This window comes from Notamacropus eugenii, chromosome 3 (genome assembly GCF_028372415.1).
Source record: "Notamacropus eugenii isolate mMacEug1 chromosome 3, mMacEug1.pri_v2, whole genome shotgun sequence".
NCBI lineage: Eukaryota > Metazoa > Chordata > Mammalia > Diprotodontia > Macropodidae > Notamacropus > Notamacropus eugenii.
Genome location: NC_092874.1, coordinates 96,116,368 through 96,143,470, shown reverse-complemented (window position 1 = coordinate 96,143,470; position 27,103 = coordinate 96,116,368). Strand labels below are relative to the sequence as shown.

Below are 27,103 nucleotides of genomic sequence, written 5' to 3'. Positions count from 1 at the left end.
TTGCCTTCTAAATGAGTGATTTTATGATTAAGTGACCTAAGGGAAAAAAAACAAGACACAGGCACAGAACGGACTATGCTAAGATGTTTATTAAATGATATTCTTTGTAACCAGTTGAAGACTGAGGAAAGCTGGAAATAAAATGGGAGACTCTTTAAACCTACGTGTCAAGGTGTATTCCACTCCACTTCCTCCTTCCAACTATCTGAGAGACATAGCATTCTGGAGTCTCAGGTCATTTAGTGGGGAAAAGGGATTGAGGGCAGGGAGGGGGAAGGTGATAGTTGCCAAATGGCTAGTGCGGAGTTAGGGAGCAACTGTCTCAATTCTTGGGAGAGTTGCAACACCAAAGATGCTTTTTCACGTGCTAGCTGGGCAGCACAGAGGCCAATAGTCTCAAATCAGCAAGTTGAAATAAGAAGACACTGACATTCATTATAGTTCTATGTGTTAGAACCCCTAGATTTTACTTACAGTGATGGCTATTGGGCACAGGGGAGAAAGCAGCAGTTCACCATCAATGATGGTTGACAAGCTTCTTTTTTGTACACAAATGTCCCATCCGGGATGTACATTAGAGTTGTTTCAATATTCCAGTTCCCTATGTTTCTAGGACAGTGATTGAATATAATGTCCAGTGTAAGATCAGAAAGCTCCCCTTTTAAAAATTTCTGCTTAGAATGTAAAATTTATGGGAGGTAAAATGCTACCAAAAAGCCATTTTACTTTGATTAATGCAATTTTGGAAACAGAAAGAGATCTTCAGTTTATGCATGTAGGTCAAAAATGGTGAAACTAAGATAAATTTCATAGGTGAACAAAAAGCAAAATAATCAAAGGAGCCTAAAATGTTTTAGGCTTGACTAGCTGCAATGAACATAGCGTCATGGATTTAGAGTCAGAAGGGACTTCAACCCTCTCATCTTAGAAATGAAGAAATTGAGACCCGGGGAATTAAATGCCTTGCCAAAAGTCATGCAGATAGTTAACATTAATGAGAAGGATGGTGAATACCAAATAATCAGACGTTAGAGCCAAAGATTTTCCTATCATGCCATCAATAGTCTTGAAGTATGTTCTTTAGGTCAGAGAACATTTCTATGAAGCAACGTAAATTCATTCTCCTATTCCCTTCTAGGCTCATCCTCCAATGAAATTAACCCATGCCATAAATTCCTTGATACATGGACCAAAATGGGAATATTTTTAGTCCAGGTACATGTTGATCTGAAATACAAGGCCAGAACTGAAAGAAATTGAGTCAATAAAGCAAACACTTTGAAACAAAGAGGCAATATTACTATAGACAAGGAATATTCAGGAAGGATATACATTGAGAAGTATAGCTCTTCTGATTCTGGGAAGGCAGGAGAAAGAGATGAAGACAAAGCATTCTAGGAATGGGAAAAAGTCAGTGAAAAGAGAGCCAAGAGACAGAGGAACAGCAAGGAGGCCTGTATCCTTGGATGCAAGAGTACATGTTGCTTTGGGCCTCACTAACTAGTCTGGAGACTGAAAGCTCAAAGACCAGACTCTTCAGGGCTTTCTCTGTTGGGGCAAAAACAATTGCAAAATGTTTCTGAATCAGATAACTGTCCCAGGGTAGGCCATGCAAGAGCTCACTTGTGCCAAGATATTCCTTCAGCTGAATGGAATCATGCTATGGACACATTTACCCATGCCGTCATTGTTCCTAACAGGGCACATTTTCAATCTGGCTATCAGAGCAGAGATGCCAGTACTTAGTTGGACACAGGCTTAGTTGGAACTCAGGTTCATTTTAAAAATCTTATGGTGAATCATTGATCTCTTATCAGGCTCTCCTCTTTCCTTCCCTCCCTTCTGCTCCCCTCCCCAACAGGACACAGAAGCTCCAGCCATGGCAACACTGGAGGCAGCATTCCAGGCCAGAGATACAACTGGTCAGTCCAGTAAGGAAGCCTTGAGAAATCAGGGTGCCTGAGATTCTAGTCTAATGGGGAGCTTTGGACTTGGAACTTGGGATTGTTCTATATAGGAATGAAGCTAAACTGTGAACTTAACCCACTTTCGCTCTCCAGCATGTGTGTGTGTGTGTGTGTGTGTGTGTGTGTGTACGCATGTGTGGTATTCTTTCAGGTATTCGGATTTATGCACTCACTCTTGACATTCTTTTGAAGTAAATATTCCTTTGTAAAAGTTAATCTGACTGTTGAATGGTTAAATTGAACAGGAATGCAGGGGACCTTTAAAACAGAGGGAACACCTTCAACTGGGCCTGGAGTCAATAGTCTAGAGCCTAGAAACTCCCAACCCCCTTAAAGGTACTAAAAGGAAGTTACCTTAAAAGTTCCCTGTGAGAGTGATGAAATGTAATATACTTTGCCTTCAGTCAGTGGGGGCCAAGGGGATCACTGTTCGAGGAGAAATAAACAAGACAATCTGAAAAGAATGAAGGGGTTGGTCAATGAAATCTCAGTCCTTAAAACAAAGATAGAGATTACATGTCCTCTACCCTAAGGCAGAATATATTCCACTCAAGGAAATACTCCCTGTAGACAAATAAGTAAAATACACGATAATTTGAGGAGAAAAAGACTGCCAAATCCAAGGGAATTCAGAAATGATTGACAATGGAGATAATGACTGAGTTGAGCCTTGAATTACAATCTACTGAAGATCACATCCGACAGTGACTGCCTATTCAGTCTTCATTTTCATTTATCAGTTGAAGCATCAAAAAATGTAGTATATGCTTCCATTCCGTGCCTTCTGGATAAATAGCATGTTCTAGGTGACTGCTCCAAGGAATATCTTCACTATATGTGAGGAAGGGTGGCACAGCAGATAGAGCAGAGGAATCAGGAAGACCTCTGTACAATCCTCCTTCAGACACTTATTCGCTGTGTGATCTTCAACAAGTAAATTATAGGAAGGTAAAGATAGGTGAGGTACCTATCTATGTCTCAGTTTCTTCTTCAGAAAAATAATAAAAGCACCTATGTCCTAGAGTTGTTGTGAAGATCATATGAGATAACATATGTAAAGACTTTTGCAAACTTTAAGGTGCTGTGTAAAGAGCAGTATTATTTTATAAGTAGATTCACAGCCACTCTAGCTCCTGAAAAATAAATGAAACTATTAAAAATTTTACTTCTATGATAGTATATTCCACTGCCTTTTAATCATGATTTTTGATTCTTTTGGCATAAGACTCAAGGTTAACAGTATTGAATGCAAAGCTTTGACCTCCATGATACTGGACCAGTTCATCAACCATTTCCAAAAGCTCATTTGCCTGCTTTTCCTGGGCCAGGCCAGTTTCTTTATTGTTAAAAGCACAAAATCTGTATCCACATTGTTCAATTCTCTTTTTAAGAGGTTCGTTAGCAAAATCCTTGATGTAATCTTTCACTGTATAAGGCTCTAGATCATCTTTCCTAGTGAAAAGCACAATCATGTACTTGGTGACCTCTGTTCCAAATATGGCTTCTAATTCATCAATGGTCTTCTCATCTTCTTGATTGAACTGTCCCATCCGAATCACCAAAATAAAAATTTTTGGTCCTTGAAGGAAAGTAAGGATGTGAATCATCTCTTCTCTTTCTTTACAGAGATTTTCTTGACTCTCTGGTGGAAGATAAAATGATGGGGTATCAACAACCACAATAGTAGTCTCCATGTCCTTAACATGTTTTCTACAGGTTTTGATGACTGGCTGTCTTCCAACATGTCTTGGAAATTCTTTCCTTCCAAGAATGGTATTCCCTGTGGAGCTCTTCCCAGCTCCACATTTTCCTACTATGATGAGGCTCAATATATCTATGGGGAAAAAAAGAGAAGATTCACAATTGTGATCTAGCGTGGAATGCCAATGTCAGCCAATAAACATTAATTGAGCATCTATTATGCATCAGACATGCTAAGCACTGAGAACATGAAGAAAAACAAAAGACAATCCTTAGTCATCTTGTTTTAGGATAGCACCCATTTTATTCCCCATTTCCAATGTTCTCCTCCATGCACAACACCAGTTTTGTGAATCTTAACCTCCTTCCTACAGAACCACTTTCTATGTGTGTGTCTGTGACAGAGAGCAGAGATGGAGAAAAAAAAGAGTGGCAGACACAAAGAGAAATTGTTTCCATTCATGCATATATATATATATATATATATATGTATATATACTTATATATGTATATATGCATCTATGTGTGCATATGTATGTGTGTGTATATGCACACACACATATCCTGGGAATCTACTTAAAAAATAATACTGCTCTTTACACAGCACCTTAAGGTTTGCAAAGTTCTTTATGTATGTTTTCTCATATGATTGTCACAACAGCTCTGAGAGGTAAGTGTTGTTATTATTGTTCTCATTTTCCTGGAGATGAAACTGAGACATAGATGGGTGCCTCACCCATTTTCCTCACCTTATTTTCTTTGTTTAAGATCACACAGCTAATAAGTGTCTGAAGGAGGATTGCACAGAGGTCTTCCTGATTCCTCTGTTCTATCTGCTGCGCCACCTTTCCTTATGTAGAGTGAAGATGTTCCTTGAAACAGTCCGCTAGAAAATTCTATTTATTCTTAGGGTATGGAATTTAAACATGTAATACATTTTTGATGCTTCAGCTGATAAGCAAAAATGAAGCCTGAGTAGGCAGTCACTGTTGCATGTGATCTCCAGCAGGTTTTAATTCAAGGCTCAGTTCAATCATTATCTCCTCTGTCAACCCTTTATGAATTCCCTTGGATTTAGATGTCTTTTTCTCCTCAAATTATCTTGTATTTTACTTATTTGTCTACATTATGTGTGTGTATATATATATATGTATGCATATAATATATGTATTTTTATGTGTATATATGAGTATATTCACATATACACATTTATTTTTCTACATTCATATGTGCACCTATATGGGTACATGTATATGGACTCACATGTATATATTTATTTATGTGTACATATATGTATTCTTGGGATTTGCTAATGCCCGTTTCAATCATACAGTTCCAATTGTCAAATTTTTAGTGTGAGTAATACATTGTTGCTGTCGATGTGGAAGGGTCCAACCATTTCTGGAATTATGTCATTAAAGTGATTAAAATATTCATGCCCGTTGAACCGGAGAGTCTATTACTTGCCTTATGCCCTAAGAAAGCTATCAGTAAGAAGAAAGTCTCCATACACACCAAAACATTTACAGAGGCCCTTTTAGTGGTCACAAAGCATTAGAAACAGAAGAGATGCCTATTGATTGGGGAATGGCTAAACACATTGAGGAACATAAATGTAATGGAATATTACTGTCATATAAAAAATAGCATATGTGATGAATACAGAGAAGAAAGGAAAGATCTATATGAACTGATGCAGAATGAAGTAAGTAGAACCAAGAAAACAATGTGCGTAATGACTGAAAAAATGTAAATATAAAGAACAGCCACAGAGGAAACAAAATGAAAAATCAATGCAATAAAATTATTAAGATCAAGCATGACCTGAATAAGGAGATATGAAAGGAAATTCCAAAATTGCCCCTCATAGAAGGGTAATAGAGGGGTCAGGGGAGTTGACACATGTTTAACATTTCACATGTTTTCTTGTGATGGTTTTCACTTGTGTTGATTTGTGGAGTGGTGGAGCCAAGACAGTGGGAAAAAAGCAGATACTTGCCTGAGCTGTCCCCAAAATCCCTCTGAATACTCACAGGTCCCCAGACACATCTCTGAAAATAGCTGCACAAAACCCCCAAAAGCTTGGGACAGTGCACCCTCCACCCTGGAAGCAGAGCCTTACTTTAATGAAGAGTTAAAAGTCAAGTAATAGGCGGGATAGTGAGCAGGCAAACTCAGAGGAAAAAGAAATTCTGACTATAGAAAGTTATTATGGTGACAAGAAAGATCAAAACACACAATCAGAAGAAGAGAGCAAAGTCAAAGCTCCTACATCCATAACCTCCAAGACAAATATGAATTGGTCTCAGACCATGAAAGAGCACCAAAAGAATGTTGAAAATCAAGGAAAATCAAGTGGAAAAATTGGAAAGAGGCAATGAGAGTGATAGAAGAAAATCATGAAAAATGAGTCAACATATTGGTAAGGGAGACACAGAAAAAAATTACTGAAGAAAATAACAATTTAGAAAACAGACTAGTCAAATTGTAAAAGAGTACAAAATTCAGTTTAAAAGATCCAGAAGGAGTATGAGGAAATCACTAAAGATTAATTATAAGGCATTTACTAAGATCAACCTGTTTACTTATGATATATGAAAATGCAATTAATTATTAGTAATAGTATTCTTAAAGCTGTTATCATTACTAAGGTAGTCTGAAAGAAAGATTGGAGCTGAGTTGTATATGATGAGATGATTCTAAAAAACAAAATGGGTAAGAAAAGTTTAAAAGGAGAAATTACCTCAATAAAACAGGCTATGAAATGAAGAACTAATGCAGAGAAAGCATGTGGGAGTGAAGAGGTGTCAGTATTGGAAGCTAATTCTCATGTGGGCTGAATGTGAAACAATGCATATATCTGAAAAAGTTTAGAAATCTTCACTTCTAGAGAGATGAAAAACTGGGGGATAAGGTGTGGTAAGGATTTAAAGAAAGTTATATAGATTAAGATTAGGACAGTGGATTGAATAGGTAAAGGAGGGACTTTAAGAGGGTGGGTAGAATTGGAATAAGAGGGAAAGGGTAGAAGATAAGACTACAGGCATAGGGTGAAAAGAGAGGCTGAGGAGGAAAATAGTGAGTAAAGCTACATTGGGTGAAAATTTACAAATAGTAACTATAAATTTGATTTTGAATTAGAAACAATAACATTCATTTGACAAAACAAAAAAAACAAGAACATCAAAGAAATAATGAAATAAAAAAGTGCAAAGAAGGAGGTTTAGCAGTAATAGATCTTAAACTGTATTAGAAGACAGTAATTATCACAACTATCTGGCACTGGATAAAAAAGAGAAAGGTAGATCAATGGAATAGTGAACATACATGATTTAGAGCAGCAAATAAACACATCAATCTTGTATCTGACAAGTGTAAAAACTGAAGATTTGGACTAAGAATTCATTATTTGGTAAACATTGATGCAAACACTGGAAAACAGGATAGTGGAAATTGGGCATAGAGCAATATCTTACAACATTTACCAAGATAAAGACAAAATGAATACATGACCTAGATAAAAAAGAGAACTTCTACATGAACATTAGACATAGAATATATTACCTATCAGATTTATGGACAGGTGAGCAATTCATGAATACAGAAGAGATAGAGAACAAAATTAGGTGTAAAATAGATACTTTTGATTATATTACATTAAATTAAAAAGGGTTGTGCAAATAAAATCAATGTAGCTAGAATAGAAGAAAAGCAGAAAATTGGGGGAAAATTTTTATTGACAGTTTATGAGGCAAAGGTCTCATATTTTAAATATATAAAGTACTTTGTCAAATTAACTGTAGAGGACATAGGAAAAAAGATGCTATCTGCTTTGAGAGAAAGAACTGCTAAACAGAAGTGTATAAAATAGTTTTACATATGTATATTTGTTTCTAAGAGTAACCATCTCTAGGGCTGGGGCAGGGGAGGAGAGAAGAAAAAAAAAGAAATTTGTGTGACAATTTCATTGTTTTTTGAAAGGAATATCAAGTTGTGCATAGCAGATTTGCAGTTTGATGGGTAATCACCTTTTTTTAGTGTACTACAATATGGAAATGTTTGTTTGATTCCATAAATTAAAAATAAAATTTAAAAAAGATGGAAAAAAGCTGTGGGATACAGCAAAAGCAAGGATGAGAGGAAATTTTACGTCTAAATGCTTACATCAATAAAATAAAGAGGAGACGAATGAATTGCGTATGACCTTTTTAAAAACTAGAAAAGGAATAAATTTAAAATCCCCAATTAAATATTAAATTAAAAATCCTAAAAATTAAAGGTAAAATTAATGAAACTGGAAGTAAAAAAAAAACACATCAATTTAATAAATAAAATTAGGAGTTGTTTTTGTGAGTAAACAAATAAAATAGATAAACCATTGTCTAATTTGATTTTAAAAGAAAAACATATCCCTCATATTGAAAATTAAATATGTCACCAAGAAAGATCAAATTAAGGTAACAATAAGGAGTTATTTTGCCCAATCATATGCCAATAAAATTTAACAATTTAAGGAACATGGGTGAATATTTACAAAAATATAAATTGACTCAATTAGCAGAAGAGGAAATGGAATATCTAAATAGACCAGTTTTATTAAAAAAAGTAACCAAACAAGTCATTAATGATATTCCTAAGAGAAAAGCATTAGGACTAAATGGATTTACAAGTGAATTCCGTGAAACTTTTAGAGATCAACTAATCCCAATATTAAGTAAGTTATTTGGAATAATAAGGGATTTAGACAAACTCCTTTTATAAAACAAAAATGATACTTTTATCTAAACCAGGAAGACCAAAAATAGAAAAAGAAAATTATAGACCAATTTCAATAATGAATATGGATACAAAGTCCTAAAGAAAATAGTAGCTAAAAGGTTGCACCAAAATATTACAGAGACTAGACATTATCATCAAATTGGATTTACATTAGGAATGCAGAGATAGTTTATCATAAGGAAAACAACATAATCAAGTACCTCAACAATAAAAGTTAAAAAAATATCCTATGATTATATCAATAAATGCTGAAAAATCTTTGGATAAACTTTAGCATTCATTTCTATGAAAAACATTTGAAAGTATTGAGATAAATGAATTTTTCCCCTTAAATTGATAAAAAGCATTTACCTAAAACCATCAGCAGGCATTATTTATAATGGGGATAAAAAAGAAGTCTTCCCAGTAAGATCAGGCGTGAAGCAAAGATGACCATTGCCACTAACATTATACAGTACTGTATTGGAAATTCTAGCAATAGCATTAAGAGAAGAAAAGGAAATCAAAGTAATCACAATAGGGAAAGGGGTGATCTAGCTATCTTTTTTTGCAGGTGATATAATGGTATTAGAAAATCCCAAAGACTCAACTAAAAAGTGAGCTGAACCAATTAATAATTTTAGCAAAACAGAAGGATATAAAATAAATCCCTAGAAATCATTGCAAACAAAATTCTGTGAGGAGAGTAAAAAATACTCCATTTAAAATAATCTAGACCCTATGAAATACCTGGGAGTAGAACTGCCAAAACAAACCCAAGAACTAAATCAAACTATTAAAAAAATAGGTTGTATACAACTAAAAGTAAATTCAAACAATTAGAGAAATATTAATTTTTCATGGGTAGGCAGGTGATAATAATAAAATGACTTTTTCCCAACTTAATTTATGTATTCAATACCATCCTTATAAAATTACCAAGAAATTGTTTTACTGAATGAAAAAGAATAAAATTCATTTGGAAAAACAAAAAGTGAAGAGTACCAAAGAAAATAATGAAAAAAATGAAAAGAAAAGAAATTTTTTTTGTTCCAGATATTACACTGTATTATATTGCAATTATTATCAAAACTATCTTGTATTGGCTAAGAAATAGAAAGGCTGATCAAAGGAATAGTGTATACATACAATTTACAGGAGCAAATAAGCACAGTAACCTTATAACCTTGTGCTTGACAAGTCTAAAAACTTAAGATTTTGGGACAGGAATTCATTATTTGCAAGAATTTTTGAGAATATTGGAAAGGAAAACAGTATAAACTGGGCATGGAACAATATCTCACACCATTTAGAAAGATAAGGTCAAAATTGGTACATGACCTAAATATAAAGATAGATTTTGCAAGAAAATTAGAAGAACATGGAACATATTCATTATCAGATTTATTGATAGGTGAAAAATTTATGAATACAGAAGAGAAAGGGAACAAAGTAAGGTGTAAAAATGAATAATTTTGATTTCATTAAATTAAAAACGTTTTGTACAAATAAAACAAATACAACCAAGATGAGAAGAAAAGCAGAAAATTGGAAGGAAACTTTTATAGACAGTTTATCAGATAAAACTCTCATTTAAAGCATATAAAGAATTTTATTGAATCTATAGGAATGAGTCAGTCCTCAATTGGTAAGTGGTAAAATAATATGAACAGGTAGTTTTTAAATGAAGAAAACAAAATAATTTAAACATATAAAAATGCTCTTAATCATTATTGATTAGGGAAAAGCAGAATAAAATGATATTGAGATATCATTTTTACACCTACCAGATTCACTAAAATGATAGAAATATAAAGAGAAAAATGTTGGAGAGAATGTGAAAAAATTGGGGTCCTAATTCATTGTTGGTAGAATTGTAAAACTATCTAACAATTTTGGAGAAAAATCTGAAATTATGCCCAAAGATTTATTGAACTACTTATACCTTTTGACCCAACAATCCCGCTACTTGGCCTGTATCCAAAGATGATTAGGGGAAAAAGGAAAAGAGCGTATATGTTCTAAAATGTTTATAGCAGCTATTGCAGGGATGCCCATCAAATGGGGAATGGGCAAACCAGTTGTGCCGTATAATGGTGATAGAATACTACTGTGTTATAAGAAATGATGAGCTCAGCGATTTCTGAAAAACATGGCAAGACCTGCATAAAATAACAAAGAGTGAAATGAGCAGAACCAAGAGAACAATAAGAGCAATATTGTTCTAAGAATAACTTTGAGGGAATAACTTATTTTGACCATTATAAATGCACAAATTAATTTTAAGAGACATATGAGGAAAGGTGCTATCTGCATCCAGAGAACAAACTGATAAATTGAAATATGGAATAATTTTACATATATATATACATACATACATATATACACACATATTTGGATCTAACGATAGATGTCTTTAGGGTGTGGATAGAGAGGTAAGAGAAAAAAGAATTCACATGATAATTTTATTATACATTTGAAAGGAATAGCAAGATGAGCATAACAGATTTGCAGTTTCACATGCAATTATGTTTTTATTGTCCTATGTTATGGAAATGCTTGTTTTATTCCACAAAATAAAAGTTCAAAAAAGACATGAGATTGACTTACATAAAATGACTAGAAAACAATAGAGGAGAAGACATCATGAAATGTTAAACTGTAGGGGCCAGATTATAAGAGGTTGACGGTAGAGAAGAGATTGGTGAAAAGTTAGAAGAAAAATGAAGGCTTCAGTTGGAAAGATTTCCCTCCTATGTGTTCATTCTTTCTAGTCCTCCTTCTTCCCTCAGCCTCTTAACTTTGAGTTTTTACATTTTATTTTCTTACCAGGTCTAGTAGCAGACTTCCTAAAGATACAAAACTGGCCTCCATTGTCACACGTCATTTTGTCGATCTTCTCCAGGAGCCCATCCACTTGGAGTTGTTCCTCCTCTCCTGTAACTCGGTAATTGAAAGCATAGTATTGAAATCCACATTCTGAAATGAGATTCTGAAGACGTTTATCCATGTTCTTTATGAAATCCATCAGGTGTCTGCCTGCCAAGTCTTCTTTCCGGGTGAACAGAATGATCACATGTCTCCTCAGAGCTTCTTCTCCAAAAACTTTCTTGATGTTCCTCACCACTGTCTCATCTTCCTCTGTGTAAGAGCCAAGAGGGATTACTACTAGGAGGGCATGCAGGCCTGGGGAGCATAGAGAGGAGAGGTGGCAGAGCTCTTTCTGGGAATCTCTCTGAGAAAAGACATCTGGAGTGTCAATGAGCACAACTTTTTTGTGTTTCCAGATCCTCTGCTCTTTCCTACACACTTGGGTCACTGGCTGCTCACTGAGTCTGGACTCAAACACGTGCCTGCCTAGGATGCTGTTTCCTGCAGCACTTTTCCCTGAACCATGTTTCCCCACAAGAAGAATCCTCAATTCTTCTATCTCTTTGTCCTTCTTGGGCTCTATCATGTGCCCAGACCCTGTTGGGATAAAAGACATGTTAATTAATGGCCTTTTCTTCCTACAAATGGCAACCAGGTTTTTTAGGATTTAGACAGGACTTGGGATTTGACCAAGGGAGCCTCACTTCATCATGGTCAAAACAGAAACTATGGGAGTAGTTGGATCCTACTATCACAGTCAGAAAGGATCTCAAAATTGTCATAATATAAAATTTTTGTATTGGCTACATTAATTTTGTTTTAAAGGAAAATCATGTAACCTTTTGAAGGTTTTTGGAATTTAACTGAGATTTGGGGTGTGCGTGTGTGTGTGTTTGTGTGTGTGCATAAGAGGGAGGGAGAAAGAAGTTGTTTCTGTTTCTATATATTTCCAAGTCCCTATATAGGCTGTACATACATTTATTTTTATGTTCATATATGCACATATTAATCATATATATGACCAAAAACATAAATATATGTATATATGTTTACATATACATATATGTGTGTATTTACATACATATATTCCAGAGTGACAGTTGTCAAATTTTCAGTGTGAATACACATTATTGATGAAAGGATTCAGCTGTTTAGGAAAGGTATCTGAAATTATATAAAGTGACTAAAATGCCCAAACTCTTTAAACTGAAGAACCCATTACTTGTCTTTTACCCTAAAGAAGCTATGAATAAAAAGAAAGTCCCCATATGCACAAAACATTAAAAGTAGCATATTTTATGATAACAAAGAATGGGAAACAAAAGAGATGCCCATCAGTTGGGGAACAGCAAAACAAATGTGTTACATATATGTAGTGGAATATTATTGTCATATAAGAAACAATATTGTGATCAATAAAGAGAAGAATGGAAAGAGCCATATGAACTGATGAAGAGTGACATAAGCAGGATCAAGAAAACACTGTGCATAATGACTAACAATGTAAATAGAAAGAACAATCACACATGAAAAAAATCAAAGGTGAACGCAATAAAATTAAGATCAAGCATGGTTTGAATGAAGAAATATGAAAACAGACCCCTAAATTACCCCTTCATGGAAGTGGGGGTGGGGATTCACAAAAGTTAAACATGGCATATGTATTACTGTACTTTTTGAATATATCAACTACTTGTGATGAATTTTTGCTTTTTACAAAATATGTTATATGGGATAGCATTCTCACAATGAGAGGAGGAGAGACACTGGGGAAAGTCATGATGGTATAAAAACAGAAGAAATCAACAAAAACTTGTTTAAAATGTTATCAATGCGGGTATTTGCACCTCTGGAGTCAATAAATGCTGTAAATTAAGGCTTCATTTGTTTTGTTGATTGTCATTAAAAATGATGGAGAAAATTTAATAATGTAAATTAAATTTTAAAGAGACAGTTGTTAAATATTTGTCAGCACACCATTCCATATATGTGTGTGTTGCTGTGTGTGTGTGTGTGTGTGTGTGTGTGTGTGTGTGTAAGGAGAGAGACAGAGACACAGAGAGTGAGAAACAGAGACAGAGGAGGGCAAGAATCTCTCATCTCTCTTACATCTCACCTAACTTGAGCTATCACTGGGTTTTTAACTATTTGAAGGTATGGGATGTCTTCTGCTTCTTTTGTATCCCCAGCACTTAGCACAGTGCCTGGCCCTAGCAGGTACAGTATAAATGTTTATTCACTGACTAAATGGTCCAATGTAATCAGGGGAGGAAGTATTCCACGGTTTGTAAATTCCATAGGAATTGGCATCCCAGACAATTGACTAAAGAGCTTTACAGTAAATTCTGTAACAATATGGTTGATACCTTTGTAATGGTCTTTAGTAATAATCTGTTAGTGATGTTATTGTGAAAGAATGGATGGAACAATGATATACAGAGTAAGCTGGTATTCCAGTTTGCCTTGTGGAAGCAGATTGAAAATCTCTGTTTTAGTTCAATTAAGAATATTAAAGAGTAACATTTTCCTTGGTCCAAAATGCTATATGTAGAAAGGGGAAAGACTAAGAACCTGACAAGTGGGATTGAGAAGTGTTCTCCCAGGTAATTCTAAAAGATTAAATCACTCTTGTTCCATTAGATGAGGCAGAATTTTAAGGTCCAACCAGAGTTTTGTCATTTTGTGACATTCTCCATGTTCAACACTCCTATAATTGTTACTTTCAACTGTCTTGAGGTAGACTGATGTGCAAGGGGTTCAGGATGGGGGAGAGCAGAAGTATCTATGCCAGTTTGAGCTTTTCTTTCTCTAACCTAGAAACGCTTGGATTTAGATGAGTGCTAAATTAATAGGAATTGTTTCTTATAGACATGTGCCTATAACATAAAGTATAGTATTCGTGTTTTTCTTTGACAACATGATAGGAATTATATGAGTGTAGTTCATCAAAGAATTTTCAGTTTTCTAAAATTAAAATACACTAAGAATTATTTCAGATGGAACTACATCAAACATAAGCTCTTTGATGATTTATAATCTTTAGGTTATCATGATGAATGCAAGCTATGACTATAAATGAGAAAGAAAATTTAAATTATTTCAGCTTTGGAATTAAAGGTAAAGAATTTTCCATGATGCATTCTTATGTGTTTTTCCTCATGGTTGCCCTAGTTTTTGTTCACTGAACCTTTCCTTAAGGGATTTTTTTTGGAGAATCATTAGAAAACCATTCTGAAGCTACACTCAAAGCAACCAGTGATTATCAATTTCATCACTTTGAAATGCAAATTATCATTGCATCTATTTTCATTATTATTGTGGTCGTTATTATTGGTTCCCATTCTGGCTGTATTATACTCAAGCTCAGATCATGAACAAAAATTTCTTTCTCAAACATTGCTTTCACCAAATCATTGTTCTGCCCTAGAAATTAAAATGACTCTCTTTTGTCTGTTAGATAAAGTCCAAAATCCTCTGCTCATGTGGTTCTCCTGAGCCTGAATGAATTTCCCTCATAAATTCTCTCCCCTTTGCCCAAATCCTACTTACCATTTGAGGCCTAATGATACCTTAGTCAGCTTTTCCCATAAAGCTTTTCCCAACCATTAAAGGAAGAGTGATGGTTCCTTTCTATGGACTCTTAATAACACTTTTAACTTGTTTCCTGCTATGGCACCTTTTTCTTCTACTGCATACTATTTTCCCCATCTAGGTTTATTTTTCTCCACCAACATGGACTTTTAGATCTGGAATTATGTTTTACATTTCCTTCATTCTATTATAATAGCACAATTGCATTGTGCATGTAATAAGTGTACAATAAAATATTTTAGAAATTGCCCAGAGACTTGAGTCACTTAGAAGGAATTACCCTTGTGGTAGAGCAAGTATGGAGAACTAACAGAGCTTGTGAAGGGTAGAGTTTAGCTGGTCTAAAGCTAAATCGAGTTCAGTAAAATATATAGTATAGATGGATCAATAAATCATACTCTCTATGAACTATTAGAAGTAGATGAGACCCCAATTTTTGCATGTGAAAGGTGAACAAAGCAAATCCCAGAGAAGGGAAAAGATACCATTCAATTTAGTCATAAAAGAGAGACATAGGATCTGGGATACTGAGAAACCCCGAAGAAAGGGAAGACCTGGGCATTGCTCTTTAGAATAGGAGATGCGAACCTAGGATCTCTGAACATTTAAAAATGTTTTGAGAGCTGTTTTCAATCTAATTTGTTTTCTTGCTAATTCTCTATGTTTTATTATATACATTAAAAACACCATTATATGAAGGAGTCAATAGGTTACATCAGACTACCAAAGAGGTCCATGACATGAAAAAGATTAAGATTCTCTTCCCAGAGGCTACATCCTTTCTCATCATACCTTCTTCCCTATGGGATTTATTCCCCCTTTTCCAGCATCTCTGAAATTTTTTCTGTCCATTCTGAAGACAGACTTCTTGAATGTAAAGTGTTGAACTCCCTGTTGGGGATAGTCTTTGCCCTGTTTCTGGAGAACACTTAGGGTCCAAGACTATATCTAGCCAACGACTGTTGGTCAAAAGTTGTTGGAGTCAGGGCCTTTGCAAAGTCCTTCTGTCTTTCTTTTCACCCTTCTCCCAGGGACAAAGCTCTAAACAATCTACAAAAGAGATGGGAAAGCAGGAAAAGAAAGTGGATATAAGAGAAATAGGATCAGCCAGTTAGAATTTATTGAGAATCAGAGGCAAAGAATTCTGAATATGGAATCTGAAAACCTGAGTGGAAATAGTGACTTTGCTAATTTCTAGGTGCATGATTCACAACAAACTACTCCCTGTGGGCTTCATTTTCCTCACCTGTAAAATGGGAGGCTTAGCATGGTAGATGGAGATCTATGTTCCCTTATCACTCTTAGTCTGTGGTTCCATATTCGAGACAGTGTGCTAGGTATTGTGGAGCACTGAGAGGAGTAGAAACTATGATCCTTGACCTCAAAGTGTGAAAGAAATAATAAAAAATCACAAGTGAAGGTGGTATTGATTATCTTGCTGATTCAATTTTGTTTTTTATGGGCCAGCTGTTAGGATAAGAAAGATATGTATGTATATGTTTGTGTGTGTGTGTTTTCACTGAAGTATATTACACTTCTCATTTTTTGCTGAGCTGAGTTTCTGTGCAGCCAGGCAGCAAACAGATCTTTTTTTTTTATAATTCAACCCCTTTCCAAATTTGGCAATAGATTCTTTCTTAGAACCCCAGAATCATCCAAGATGTACCTAGCCTAAATAGAGGCCTTTTGTCATGTCCCAGCTGATGAAAATACAATCAAAAAATGTTTCTTAATGATTCTGAAGTTTTCCAATTCCTCTTTTATGACTATAGAATAATCTCTGCAACCCCAAGTTTGTCTTGCACTGTGGAGGAGTCATTGACCTCATTTATTGACAATTGCTAGCTTTCTTTGAAAACTGATTATGCCTGGAATTTTGTTCCTCAGTTTCTCTTATTCACAGATTTCTATCACAATGCAGTTTGTAAAATGACACTGACCCAAATAAAATGACTAGAAAATAACAGAGGACTGAAAATAATGAAAGGAGACCAATTACAAAAGAATGATGGTAGAGAACAGATTGGTAAAAAGTTAGAGGAATGTGAAAAGGCTTCATTTGGGGTCATTTCCTGCCAATGTCCACATTTTCCACTTCTCCTTCTCCCCTCATCCTCCATTCTTCAGAATTTCTACATGTTATTTTCCTACCAGGTCTAAATACAGATTTCCCAAAGATAAAATACTGACCTCCATTCCTGTTTACTATTTTGTCGATCTCCTCCAGAAGCCCATTCACTTGGAGTTGTTCCTCCTCTCCTGTGACTCGGTAATTGAAAGCATAGTACTGAAATCTACAATCCCAAATGAGTTTCTGAAGAGGTTTATCTGCATTCTTTATGAAGTCCATCAGGTCCCTGCCTGCCAAGTCTTCTTTCCGGGTGAACAGAATGATCACATATCTCCTCAGAGTTTCCTCACCAAAAACCTGCTTGATGTTCTCCACCACTGTCTCATCTTCTTCTGTGTAGAAGCCTAGAGGGATTACTACTAGGAGGGCATGCAAGCCTGGGGAGCATAGAGATGAGAGGTGGCAGAGCTCTTTCTGAGAGTCCATCTGGGAAAAGATATCTGGAGTGTCAATGAGCACAACTTTTCTTTGTCTCCAGATCCGCTGCTCTGCCCTGCACACTTGGGTCACTGGCTGCTCACTGAGTCTGGACTCAAACACGTGCCTGCCCAGGATTATGTTTCCTGCAGCACTTTTCCCTGAGCCATGTTTCCCCACAAGAAGAATCCTCAATTCTTCTATCTCTTTGTCCTGCTCAGACTCTTTCACGTACCCTGATCCTGTGGAGGGAAAAGGCATGTAAATTAACAGACTTCTGCTGTAAATGCCAACAATTTTCATCAGGAATTAGGTACCTGACCAAAGGGCCTCATTTCTGCAAAGTCAAATCTGAGAAGGATAAAAGAGAGAGAGAGAGTGATTGTTTGAGTAAAATCTCAAAAGTGGGGGAAACTGTAGAGAAAAGTGTACAGATACCACAAGGTCACTATTACAGAGATAGTTTATGTTGTCAGGAAAATAATCCTTCCCCACTAATCCTCTCCTTACCCAGTTGCTGGTCTTGGAGGCTTTCTTGATGATCCATGTCTGTAACTTTCTGAAGCATCTGGGGAAAATTCAGTGTTTAGAAAATTTCATCAAACTATTCTATTAAGAAACAGAAGTGACAAAGCAATTCACAGACTTTTTTTGATCAAAGGATCCCAGGCCTCTTGTATTAAAACATAGAACTCTAATCAGTATGGAACATTTTAGTGTATTGTAATATTAAAGATTTGCCATCATTTTAGCTCAACATGAACCAACTGATAATGTCTAACACATGTGTAACTATATTCAAAACATTTTAATATTGCATTCAGTTTGAGGTGCCAGCATTTGAGAAGGATATTGATAATACTAAGAGTGTCCCAAGGAGAAAAAGTATTTGAATATGTGAAGCTGAAAGAAATGGGGATGTTTAGTGTAGAGAAGGGGAGGCTCAGAAGGAATTTGTAGAAACATTATTAAAACCTCTTTTTTGATTTCCCTAGAAATACTAGCAAATAATATTTCCCTCTAAAACTTTTTCCACATTTCCGGGGAAAACCCACTGGGAAGTTGGGCTTTAGACAGAGAACAAAAAGGATTTTTTAAGGAATTGGATTGAGGATAATAACTGAACTCTTAACTCTTGTCAAGTCAACAAGTATTCATTGTGCCAGTCCCTGAGCCAAACTCTCAAGATACAAAGAGAGACCAAAAAGAAAAAAAACAGTCTCTATTCTCAAGAGCAGGGAGATCATGAAGATAACTATATACAAACAAGAGATATATATGGTTGATTGGAAATGTTCACAGAGGGAAGGCACTCCAATTAGGGAAGACTGGGAAAAGCTTCTTATAGAAGGTGGGATATTAGTTTGTGTTCAAGGAAAGCCAAGGAAGCCAGGAGGGTGAGATGAGGAGAGAGATTGTTCCAGGCATGGAGGACAGCCAGTGAAAATGTTGTCAGGAAAGAGAATGTCATGTGATAGGTATAGCAAGAAGACCAGTGCCAATGGATAACAAAGTTCATGGAGGGACCTAAGGTAGAACACTGGAAAGATAGGAAGTTTGAACACAAAGCAGAGGCTTTTATACTTGATCCTGAAATTAATAGGGAACCGCTGGAATTTATTGAAAAGGGGATCCACATGGTAAGATCTGAGCTTTAGGATGATCAATTTGACAGTTAGGTATAGGATGAACTAGAGTAAGGGACAGACTTGAGACAAGGAGACCAATCTAAAGGTTGTTGCAATACTCCATGGTCTAAAATAACTGAGGATGGCAGGAGTGTTAGAGGTGATAAGGGACATATATGAGAGGTGTTTTGAAGATAAATTGACAGAACTTGGCAACAGATTCTATACGGAGTTTGAGGAAGAGTAAAGAGTCAAAGATGATACCAAGGTTGTGAGCCTGTGAGAGTGAGAGGATACCCTTGACAATAAGAGGGAAGTTAGGAAGGGGGAGGGTCTAGAAGGAAAAATGGTGCAGTTATAAACATGTTAAATTAAGATGTCAATGGGACATTCAGTTCAAGATGTTCAATAAGCAGTTGGAGATATGAGACTAAAAGTCAGGATGCAAGTGAAGGTTGCACAAATAGATTTGAAAATCATCTACATAGAGAACATCATTGAAGTCACAGAAACTGAAAGATCTCCAACAAAACAGTACATAAGGAAAAGAGGGCCAAGGACAGAGCCATAGAGTCCATCCACAGTTAATAGACATGATTAGATAAAAATCTTGCATAGGAGGCAGAAACATAGCAGTCAGACAAGTAGGGGAAGAAGAAACCAGGAGAAATCAGTGTCACAAAAACTTAGAGAGTATCAAGGAGAAGAGAATGATAAGCAGTGTTGTAAGCTGCAAAAAAGTTAAGGAGGTTGAGGATTGAGAAAAGGCCCTTCAATTTGATAGCTAAGAGATCACTGATAACTTTGGAGGTAACAGTTTCAATCAGATGATAGGGTAGAAGCTAGATTGCAGAGAGCTGAGAATGAGGGAAAAGTAAGCAGAAGTACCAACTGTAGATAGTTTCTCAAAGAGTTTAGACCAAAAAAGGAGGACAGATATTGCATAATAGCTAGTGGGGGTGGATGGATAAAGTAAGAACTTTTTGAAGATGCAGAAGTCTTCAGAATCTTGCATGAAGCAGGGAGGTAGAAAGTAGACAAGAAGAAACTGAAGATTAATGAGAGAGCATGGATGATAGAGAAGGATCTGTTAGGGAGACAAGATAGAATGGGATAACATGAGTATGTAGAGGGATTTGCCTTGAAGAGGACCACCTCTTCATGTGAAATAGGGGTGAAGGAGTGGAAGAAGACATTTGAGGGATATGGGATGTGGAGTAGAAGACACTCTCAGTTAATGACCTCATACAAGGCAAATGTTCTCAGCTGAGAGTTTGGGAAGGGTGATTCACACAAGGTTTTAAAAAGCTGCTGTGGTGATTGAGATAGGGAGGCAAGTAGAGACATGGAGGGATTGCCTTGTGTCCATAAAGGCCCAATTGAGGTGATATAATATAAATTTTAGTGGATTCAGCACTTTTGTGACTGTCCCCACTTTCATTCAGTTGCATGTGAGTAGGACTGAATGGAACAGATTGTAGGAGTAACCCAAGGCTGAAGCTTGGCATGGAACAATTAACAGTAGGACAAGCAGACTTAAGAGGACAGGGTTGAGTTGTACTGGTTTACCAAAAGTGTAGCCAGTGCAGGGGCAACAGCCTCTGAAAGAACTGATGAATGGAGGAATCGGAGGTGCCAGGAAGGGTGAAAAACAAGATTTGGGGTTGTAAGGCAGAAGCAAAACTGGAAGGACAAGAGATTGGGATCAGATGAGGGCATTTCAGTTCATAAACATGAAAGTGGTGCATTTCTAGTTGGTAGTGAGTCAAGGTGATGATGTGTGGGTCGAATTTGGATTAGAAGAGTAGGCCATAGCACATGAGCAAGTTGAAGAATTGGGATATCAATATGTAGGTTGAAATCCCCTAGTATGAAGGTAAGAAGGCTCATATGGTGGGTAAGAAGACTGTGAGACAGCCACTAAAGTCTTTGAAAAAGGAAGGAAACATCCCAGAAGTTGGTAGTCAATAGCCATCAGAATCTTGACTGGGTGATAAATATGGATAGAATGAACCTCAAAGGAAGAACGATGAGGGTCTTGGTGGTAGAGGAAGAACCTGATAAGGGGTGACAACAAGTATTTGAACTACTGATTACTTAGTCTGGATTAATGAGTAAAAGAGCACTGAGAGCTAGAAAGCATGGTTAGGGATGCTGTGTCACCATGTAGGAGTCAGGTCCAGAGAATACAAGACAGAAGGACCAGAAAAGGAAAATATTGAAGATGAAATGTACTTCTTTTCGACCTATGGATCAAGCATTCTAGAGTGTACAGTGGAATGGGTTATGTAGCTTTTCAGCAAGAGGTGGAGAAAGAGGGATTAAGAGAGATGGGAATAGGGAAGTCGTCACTAAGGGACAGAGAAGAGGTCTTGGACCATAGCAATAGGGGTTCAGAATCATTGGGATGAGAAGGGAATAACAGGAGGGATCAGGTTTGAGGGATGAGTTCAGGTAGGTTATGGTTTACCAGAATGGTTTAGCTTTAGAGGATGGACTCAGGGCCTCAGGCAGCTATGGCTAGCTGGAAGGAGGTGGGGAAACAAGTAGCTCAGTGGGAACAAGCTGTGGAGTTTGTAAGCTTGCATGGAGTTATAAGAAGCCACAGAAGATGCTTAGAGTATGACAGAATGGTTGTTCAGGGAGGTTAGGGAGACAAGAGAACTGATGGGAAGAGGCCTCAGATAATACATGGAGAAGGATGAATGTGTCTTCAGGGAGAAGGCCTTCCCTCCCACTGAAGTTCTTTGGTTATTTACCCATCTAAGAATGGCCTCCTCTTTACGTGGCCACCTGTACTGATGGTTGCACTAGGAATCATCCTTCTCAGCGTAGAAAGGATTAAGATAAAAATGGCACTGAGGAAGTCTTTTGTTTTAGCTCTTAGAGTGTGGGGAGTGGTTCTAAAGGGAATAGGATGGCAACTTGGTTACTCTAACAATTCTGGAATTGTATTTTAAGATATCTTTCCCTTTTTCAATATTACTGTAAATGTTACCAAAAATTGTCTTAAGTTAGAGTCATGTTAGATGGCATGGGAAACTGTCACTTCTCTCTCTCTCTCTCTCTCTCTCTCTCTCTCTCAAGTCTCTCCCCGCCCCCCCCCCCCAAGAACTCCACCCACACCCCTGCCACTTAGCTTGGCTAGAGTTTATTGACATGTTGAACAAAACAGCTTCTGACAGACTTGAGCTAACATTGCAGAATCCACTATTAGTACTGACATTTTGCTTCAACAGCTATAATAGCTACATTCTAGTGTTTCAAAGTTGCTATAAGAGTTGTGTGTGGTTCTATTTGGTCCCAAGTGAAGATGTAAGTTGCAAAAGACCAACTAAGGCTCTGGGTCAGTAAAAATTCCCAACAATGAGAACTCTCCTGAAGTGGAATGCACTCCCTTGAGAGGTAGTGGCTACCTCTCCTTGGAGACCTATCAGAGGAAGGAAGACCACTTGTCTAGCTACGCAAGAGTCAGTATTCCCCTCAGATAACAGTTGGATTCACTGCCCGAAGAGGTCCCCAGCAATTCTCACATTCTGTGATTCTGATTTTTGTGGTATTATCTGACAAATAACAGAATCCCATAGATTACCAAGAGATAGGGCAACAATAAACATTCCCAAAATGATTCAAAAGAAAAAGACAATGTAGAAAATAAGAAAGAAGGCATAAATTTAGGCCAAACTAGAGATTTCAGTGCAAAACTAAAAACTTTCCCTGATTGTTTTGAAAGCAAAATTAGGACAGCAGTTAAAATGCAGTACCTGAAAGGGAATTTCTCCAAAGGAGTGGAAAATCTTTACCATAGATCCACCTACACGTAATATAAATGAAACGTGTAGCTCTAAACCACCAAACTTCTAAACAAGAAGTCCTGTAATTTTTTTCTTCTCATAGATACAAACACACAGGTAACCCTAACCCTAACTAGTAAGCTTCATGTTGTGGTTTTGCAGTTATCTAAGGATGGAACAAAGGGCTCCTTCCTGAAATTTTTACATAGATGCTCCAGGGCACAAAACTTAACCTCATTTCACCAGGGTAGTATGTGTCTTTTGGTTGTCTTTAAATCCCCCTGAAATAACCTCCTGAATATTAGGGTCAGAAACTTTACAGCTGGAAGAACTTTAACACCTTCTAATGCAACCCTGTCAGTATGCTGGGAAGCAACTTGAGTCCCTTCACTGAGGAGAAATGAGTTGTCTAAGGTCATTCAGTTAATGATGATAAGATGGGGAGGGAAACACACAGCAGCAGGAAGGCTTTAGGTGAGATAGAAGGATGTGATGGGGACTTATTTTAGGTGTGGTACTACACAAACTGGGAAGCTACTTCAGTTCCTGTCTGGTTAGAGATGGAGGTGATACAGCGAGGACTATGGGGAACAGCTTTTATGAGCAGACTATGAAGATGCATAAGCCACCAGCCCCTTCCTGGGAGTTGGTAGACTCTCAGGCTACTTTTGTTCCCTCTTATCCCCTTCTCTCCATTATCCAAGAAAAGTTAAAAAAATGTCTGTTACCCAAAGACCCTGGGGAAATGCCCTCTTTCCCTTCAGAGAGGTCCCAGCTTCAGCACATAATGCCCAAGAAATGGGTGGGCTAGACCACTTCGCTGCTTTCCTTTTTTTTGTGAGATGTGTAGTGAAGGAATCTATGATTTTTTTCCCCTTTTCCTATTGAAAAGTGAACTATGAATGGTTAAATAACTCACTGAGCTTTAGAGAGAACCTTGGGAGAGGCAGGAAGAGAAATTACAATGTATTCCTGACAAAAGAACTTTAATATTTTATTTGCTATTTGTCTTCAAATGTTGCAATTCCCTTTAACTCTGTCTTTTAGGGAGAAAAGCCCATAGCCTTCCAGTGAATTCCAGTCTCTCTCTGTGCTCTAGAGCATCCCATATGATTCAAATGGGCACCAAAAGGCCCTCTACTCCTTCTTCTTCCACCCACACACCCTCTCCTACCTCCATCTTGAGCAGGCTTCCAGGCCACTGTGCTGAAAGCTGGCTGCAAAGTCAATGGCTTGGGGTTAAATACTGGGCCCAGAATAGAACTTGTCTGTTGAAAGACACAAGTGTTCAGCTCCTGGTCACAGGTGATATGGTGATCTAGTCAGAGTGGTGGCCAAAGGAGACACAGGTGGAAGACTTTCTTTGTGATCTTTTAGAATCCTCCCTCCCTACCACACCCCACAACCCAAGATGTTCACAAAAGGCTGCAAAAAATTCAGAGAAGTTTTCATTTAATCACTTGCAACTTACCGGGTCTTACCCTTTCTTATTCTCAGAAAATCATATTCTATATGCATGCATGCATGCATGCAAGAAGTTACACACACACACACACACACACACACACACACACACACACACACACACACACACACACACACACCCTCCTTTGAAAACTACATGTCTAACCTCTAGTTTTCCCCAGAAAGAGAAATTGCTCTCAGGAAGTCTCAGATAGCCATCAACACTTCAGTGTAAGCTCAAACTCCAGGTTCTCTCTTTAGAAAAGATCTGATTTCAAGCTTTCTCTGTAGAATGAAAGGCTCTGATCCATTTGAGGGATTCTAGGTATCCTATGCAGGCACAGGGAGAGATGTTTAACCTGTGTCAAAGTCCCTGACAAGATAGGCAGCCATCTTCCCATTCTGCATACAACCATCCTGATCTGGAGTTTTTTTCTGAAAGAATTGTCACTTTCAAATGCATTCACATTTCAAACACACATGTGCAGTTGGACATGTGCACTTGGACACAATAGCTCAGTAGAGTCCTTTTGGTTCTGGACATTATCAGGTTCTCCACATTTAAACTGCCCTGATCCCACCCCACATCTCCTAAAGGCTGGATGTCTTCTACTTACTTCCAGGGACCCACTTTCCCCCCAATGCAGTTACCATAGAATCTGCCAGAAGAAAGAGGCTCTTGGTGGGAGGGGATTAGGAGAAAGGTCAGCTGTTCTCTGTCTGTCTCACTTGTATCAGCAACCTTCTTTTTCCTCAAGGACTGATGCTTAACACTCTGTTCTAAAAAAGAAATCTTGTGACTGAGGAGAAAACGAAAGCTACTCTGTGCCAGGAGTAATCCAGGAAGAGGGAGGAGCCAGGACCTTCATGTAAGTAGAGAACACAGACACATACCCAAAGGCCCTCCTGCTCTTACTTCTCTGTTGCCTGGTCTACTGGGCAGTGAGGGAATGAGTGGGTGGGAATTCTCACTCTAGCTGCAGGGAAGAAAAAACAAAGAAAGACTGGTGGCTGGAGTGGGTGTGAAAGGGAAAAGGAACAGTTCTTACACTCCAAAGTAGGCCTGCAGAACATACTGCCCATGAGTGGTATGTTGTGCAGGCTTGTTTTACATCTCTTATGTTTTATTTTTTTCAAGGGCCCCCAGAAATCCTTTGCCCATTCCCAATGTTGTGCAGGCCTGCTCTAATGCTACAAAGTAGAGTGAGGGGTTCAATTAGTAGAAATGAGAGAAGAGAGAGGAGAGGGGACTATGAAAGAAGGAAGGGAGAATTCTATAGAATGACAGGCTACCAGAACTCCCTTCATGGGTATTATCTCAAATTCTAGATCTTTCCAGTCCTTAACCCATCAAAATTTACCTGGAAGGCCACACTCTCCACAAAATAAAGGGAAATGGTCCTTGATTTAGAGGATCTGAGTTCAAATTTCAGTTGCATCACTTAGCATTTACATGACCTTGAGGAAGACCCTAAACTTCAATTTTAAAATAATAAGAGTGAAGTTTTGTTGTGGTTGTTTTGTCATTTCAATTCTCTGTGATTCTCTTTGGGGTTTTCTTGGCAAAGTTACTGCTGTGCATTGCCATTTCCTTCCCAGATCATTTTACTTAAGGGGAACCTGTTTCTCTTTTGGCCAGAAACCCTGAGGGTCTTCCCCTCTCAGTCTGGTTCTCTTTTTAAATTAAAGGGGCCATCTTTTGGCTTACTTTTTAAATAGACCTAATCACCAAATGGCATTTTTTCAGTCAAAGTGAGAATTCTCAAAAATTAGCTCAGTTAAAATTAATTCACTTGTGGTTCAACCATCATCTTCCTGATGTCATGGCCCTCTTCAAGAACGAAGGACAAATCACAACACACAAGTCACCCTGGTTAGAAGTGATTTCTTTTTCTACTGATCCACCCCAGAATGTTGGATATACCACTTGAACCCATACCACCTCTTATCTATCATTTGTGAATATGCTCTGAGTTTTGCTATCTCCATCTATACAATCTCTCTCTTATTTCAACCTCTTGAATGCCTCCAGTTTTCAACTTGCTTAGTAATTGACCACTAGAGCATACCCAAGCTTATTTAGCCCATCTGGACACTTTTCACATTTAATCTAAAGGTTATGATTGATTCACTAAGACTCATTCTCATTCCATTAAGGTATCAGGGCATTTTATTACTTAATTTAAGTGGTATGGAATGATGTTATTGATTAAATTAATCAGCTTCAACATTCTAACTGATTAGTGTGTCATTTTCCAGGGCATAGATCCTGAACCTTCTCTAGTTAGGTACTTCTAGGCCTCTAATTTGATTCAACCAGAAATATTTCTCAAGTCACTAACATATTATGCTTTGTATTATGCTCTATTGATACACAGATGCAAAATTATCCTCCCATATCTCATGGTTTCAATAAGAATTCTCTAAAAATGCACCATTGAGGTAGATCTGAGGTTGTCCCTGCTGTAACACAGTGAAAACAGTATGGAATTTGAGAGATGAAAAGAACTCCAGTAGCCTTCTAGTTCAGTATGTACAAAGTTATCCCCATGAGAACATACCTGATACATGGTTGTCTGACTTGAAGTGGTTGTCCACTTGAGGACTTTCAAGGGAGGGGAATTAATAACCATTGTCACTTTTGAATTTCTCTAATTGTTAGGAAGTTTACTCTGATATCATTCTTAAATTGATCTCTGTTTCTTCTACCCATTTTCTCTGATGTGGCAGAATAAAACAAATCTAATTTCTCTTTAGTTGCTTGAAAATAACTATCACATC

The 27,103-nt window shown here is 37.2% G+C and overlaps 2 protein-coding genes across 3 annotated transcripts in view; one reads left to right on the top strand and one right to left on the bottom strand.

The window, feature by feature from the left end:
- LOC140533024 (GTPase IMAP family member 4-like) overlaps positions 1-1,925 on the top strand; it is a 71,946-nt gene extending 70,021 nt beyond the window's left edge. Inside the window, exon 4 of the transcript XR_011976769.1 lies at positions 1,862-1,925. The gene's annotated coding sequence lies outside the window, so the exon portion shown is untranslated. The remainder of the gene's footprint in view (positions 1-1,861) is intronic.
- Positions 72-25,124, bottom strand: LOC140533023 (GTPase IMAP family member 8-like). Of its 2 annotated transcripts, none has more exons than XM_072652285.1 (5): positions 24,974-25,124; positions 17,947-18,004; positions 17,079-17,678; positions 11,256-11,894; positions 72-3,801 (listed from the first exon to the last, which is right to left on the bottom strand). In XM_072652285.1, the coding sequence occupies exons 1-5, from the start codon at positions 24,974-24,976 to the stop codon at positions 3,161-3,163; spliced, it is 1,941 nt and encodes a 646-aa protein (XP_072508386.1). In that variant the 5' UTR covers positions 24,977-25,124; the 3' UTR covers positions 72-3,160. The 2 variants fall into 2 exon arrangements, with proteins under 2 accessions (XP_072508386.1, XP_072508387.1); XM_072652286.1 differs by having other exon boundaries at positions 24,940-24,980.
- Between the last annotated feature and the right edge of the window lie 1,979 nt (positions 25,125-27,103).

Coding starts and splice junctions, on each gene's coding strand:
- LOC140533023 (XM_072652285.1), bottom strand. Junction 17,679..17,946: donor CCTCCAAGACCAGCAACTGG/GTAAGGAGAGGA, acceptor TTCCCTCCACAG/GATCAGGGTACGTGAAAGAG. Junction 11,895..17,078: donor AATAGTAAACAGGAATGGAG/GTCAGTATTTTA, acceptor TTATCCCAACAG/GGTCTGGGCACATGATAGAG.